This window comes from Saprolegnia parasitica, assembly GCF_000151545.1.
Source record: "Saprolegnia parasitica CBS 223.65 unplaced genomic scaffold supercont2.805, whole genome shotgun sequence".
Classification (NCBI taxonomy): Eukaryota; Oomycota; class Saprolegniomycetes; order Saprolegniales; family Saprolegniaceae; genus Saprolegnia; species Saprolegnia parasitica.
In genome coordinates this window covers 1-2,299 of record NW_012157199.1, presented here as the reverse complement: position 1 = coordinate 2,299, position 2,299 = coordinate 1, and the positions used below count along the sequence as shown (strand labels likewise).

The 2,299-nt window shown below is 57.7% G+C and overlaps 2 protein-coding genes across 2 annotated transcripts; both read right to left on the bottom strand.

Moving 5' to 3' along the window:
- Nucleotides 1-513: 513 nt before the first annotated feature.
- On the bottom strand, nucleotides 514-1,342 carry SPRG_17839 (hypothetical protein). Its single transcript, XM_012357237.1, has one exon. The coding sequence runs from the start codon at nucleotides 1,327-1,329 to the stop codon at nucleotides 622-624; it is 708 nt and encodes a 235-aa protein (XP_012212627.1). The 5' UTR covers nucleotides 1,330-1,342; the 3' UTR covers nucleotides 514-621.
- Nucleotides 1,343-1,791: 449 nt separating this feature from the next.
- On the bottom strand, nucleotides 1,792-2,133 carry SPRG_17838 (hypothetical protein; the record flags this gene model as incomplete). Its single annotated transcript, XM_012357236.1, has 1 exon — nucleotides 1,792-2,133. The coding sequence occupies one exon, from the start codon at nucleotides 2,131-2,133 to the stop codon at nucleotides 1,792-1,794; it is 342 nt and encodes a 113-aa protein (XP_012212626.1).
- Between the last annotated feature and the right edge of the window lie 166 nt (nucleotides 2,134-2,299).

Here is a 2,299-nt window from a genome sequence, read left to right as displayed (position 1 = left end):
TTGAGGTTTGTAAAGCCACTCCATGGGCACCGAATTCAAGGTACCGTAGCTTGGTCTGGTTGCTTTATCGAGATCCTGTGCGATGCTGTGGGATCGCCCTCTCCACGTTGAATGGCGGTCTGCCTGGCTTTGCGTGGTTGCCTGATCGTCCATCGTGTCACATTTGACGGACTACACGCATCAATCACTATGATCAAGGCGATACTGTGCGAGCTTCAATGTTGGTCACCAAAATAGCTGCTAGATACCTGCGCGATCGGGCGTACTCGGATCGTATGAATGTATGGCATTGCTCGAGAATCTTGTATGCACGTTATCGCGCTCTCAAGCCTCGACGTACGTTCGAAAAGACATGGTTCATGCGAAGCCACTCGCTTTCGTCGTTGCCAACGGAAGGGCTCAGACGCTGCTGCTGCGCAGCACTGGTCGTCGGCAAGGGGTACATTGTGTCTCTCGTCAAGGGACTTGAATTCCTTCTAGTTTGTGTCCAGCCTGGCAACGACTCGCTGTTGTTAATAAAGTACACACATTTTTTTCGATTAGTCGTTGTTAGTTGCTCGAGTGAGTTGGCACGGTGTCTACCGCTGGTTAACCAGTCGAGCTCGTACGACTGCGGCTGACTTACAGCTGGCTCGATGCACCCGACGTGGTCGCAGGTTGGTCATTGTCGGCGCTCTTGTCAGCGTCGAGCGTTGGTTCGGCGATATCCACTGAGCTAGCGACAGTGTCCTCTGTGCTCTTCTTTGTCGATTCGGTCGCGTCTTCGGCAGCGTCGGTCGCCGTGTGAGCTGAGATAGTTGCGGTGTCGGCGGCGACCATCGTCTTGTCGGCAGCGTCACTCGTACTGCGAGCCACGTCGCTTGCACCGGCCGTCGTGCTGTCCGCAGCGTCGGTTGCGCTATCGTTCGTATCGTTCTTGTTGGCCGCGGCCGCGCCTGGAAGACCCAAGCGTCCTTTGATGGACGCGACAGCGTAGCCAAGGAACGACGAGCGGCGGACAGGCTCAGCGGTCGGCGCTGGCGCTGCAGGCTCAACGGCCGCGGTCTCGACAGGCGGCGACGAAGATTCGTTGCGCCGGAACGCCGCCGGCGTCTTGGACACCACGGCGCTCTTGATGCGGCCGAGCGCGTTGCTTAGTTGCGACGCTGCGGACTCGGGCTCGTCCGTCGCCACGTCGGGCTGCAGTGTCTTGTCCTTCTCGCTCTGCGCAATGATGGCCTTGAGCCGCGCGTTCTCGGCCTCGAGCTGCTCGTACGCGAGCTTGAGGGCCGCGAGCTCGGCTTCGAGGGCGGCGACGGCGTCGGTCGATGGCGTGGGGTCCGAGGTCATTCTGCTAGTAACACGTTCCAGGACTGCCTCTTCCCGCGATCGAATCGCGTGAGTTTTGCCCAATCAGCTGCTAGCGCTGATTTGATTGGTTGAAACGACCATCAATGACGAACACACTGAGGACGTGCTGCGGTCCCAAAATACTTTCCACTAGGATAAATACGGACGGCATCCCTTGACGATCCAGGAAGATATAGTGCCGGGTATCTCAGGTACCCCGGTCGTTGCAGACTGCCGAGGTGGGGCGAGCGGGTAGCAAGAACGACGGCTTCTGCTGGTCAGGAAAGCAGTTGGTTTGCGAGCAAGACTCTGTGCACACGAATGGAAATGCCTTTCACGCAAGACCAGTTGTGTGCAGGGTGTGCCAGTGAGCTTCAGTGACGACCCATGCCGTGTACTGTTGAATGAGCGAGTCGGCTGCGCTTATAGAGATCGAAAAATGGTCAATTCGCTATCCGGCAACTACGCGATCGGTCGATCCAGCGCCGCCGAGAGTCGGTTTACTTTCATCTTCAACTCGCCATGGTCTTTCTCGAGCGCGGCTTGGGTCTGCTGGAGCTGGGCCACGACGGTTTGCATGGCCGCGAAGCGTGCAGTTGCTTCCGTGCGCTCTTGGAAGGCAGCGTACGCCTCGTGCGGGGATGTAACCTCAGCACTTGAGCCGAACCTGTACTGGGGCACTTGCGGCGGCGTCTTGCACTCGGCAAGAGCAATCTCGCGCTGCAGCCGACGCAGCTCCGTCTGTGTCGCTATCAACCGGTCGAGCGTCGCGCTGTGGGCCGCCTTGAGCACCGAGAGACGCATTGCCGACGTCGGTTGCTTTGATTTGTGTAGTACTTTGCTGCGATGGGCTCAACGGACAAGACAGAAAGAGGTCTGTCAAACCACACGAGCTGCTTGACAGGCGTCATTTTGAACAGAATCGAGAACCAGAATAGAGATTCCGATCATGTCCTACTGTGGTAGACAT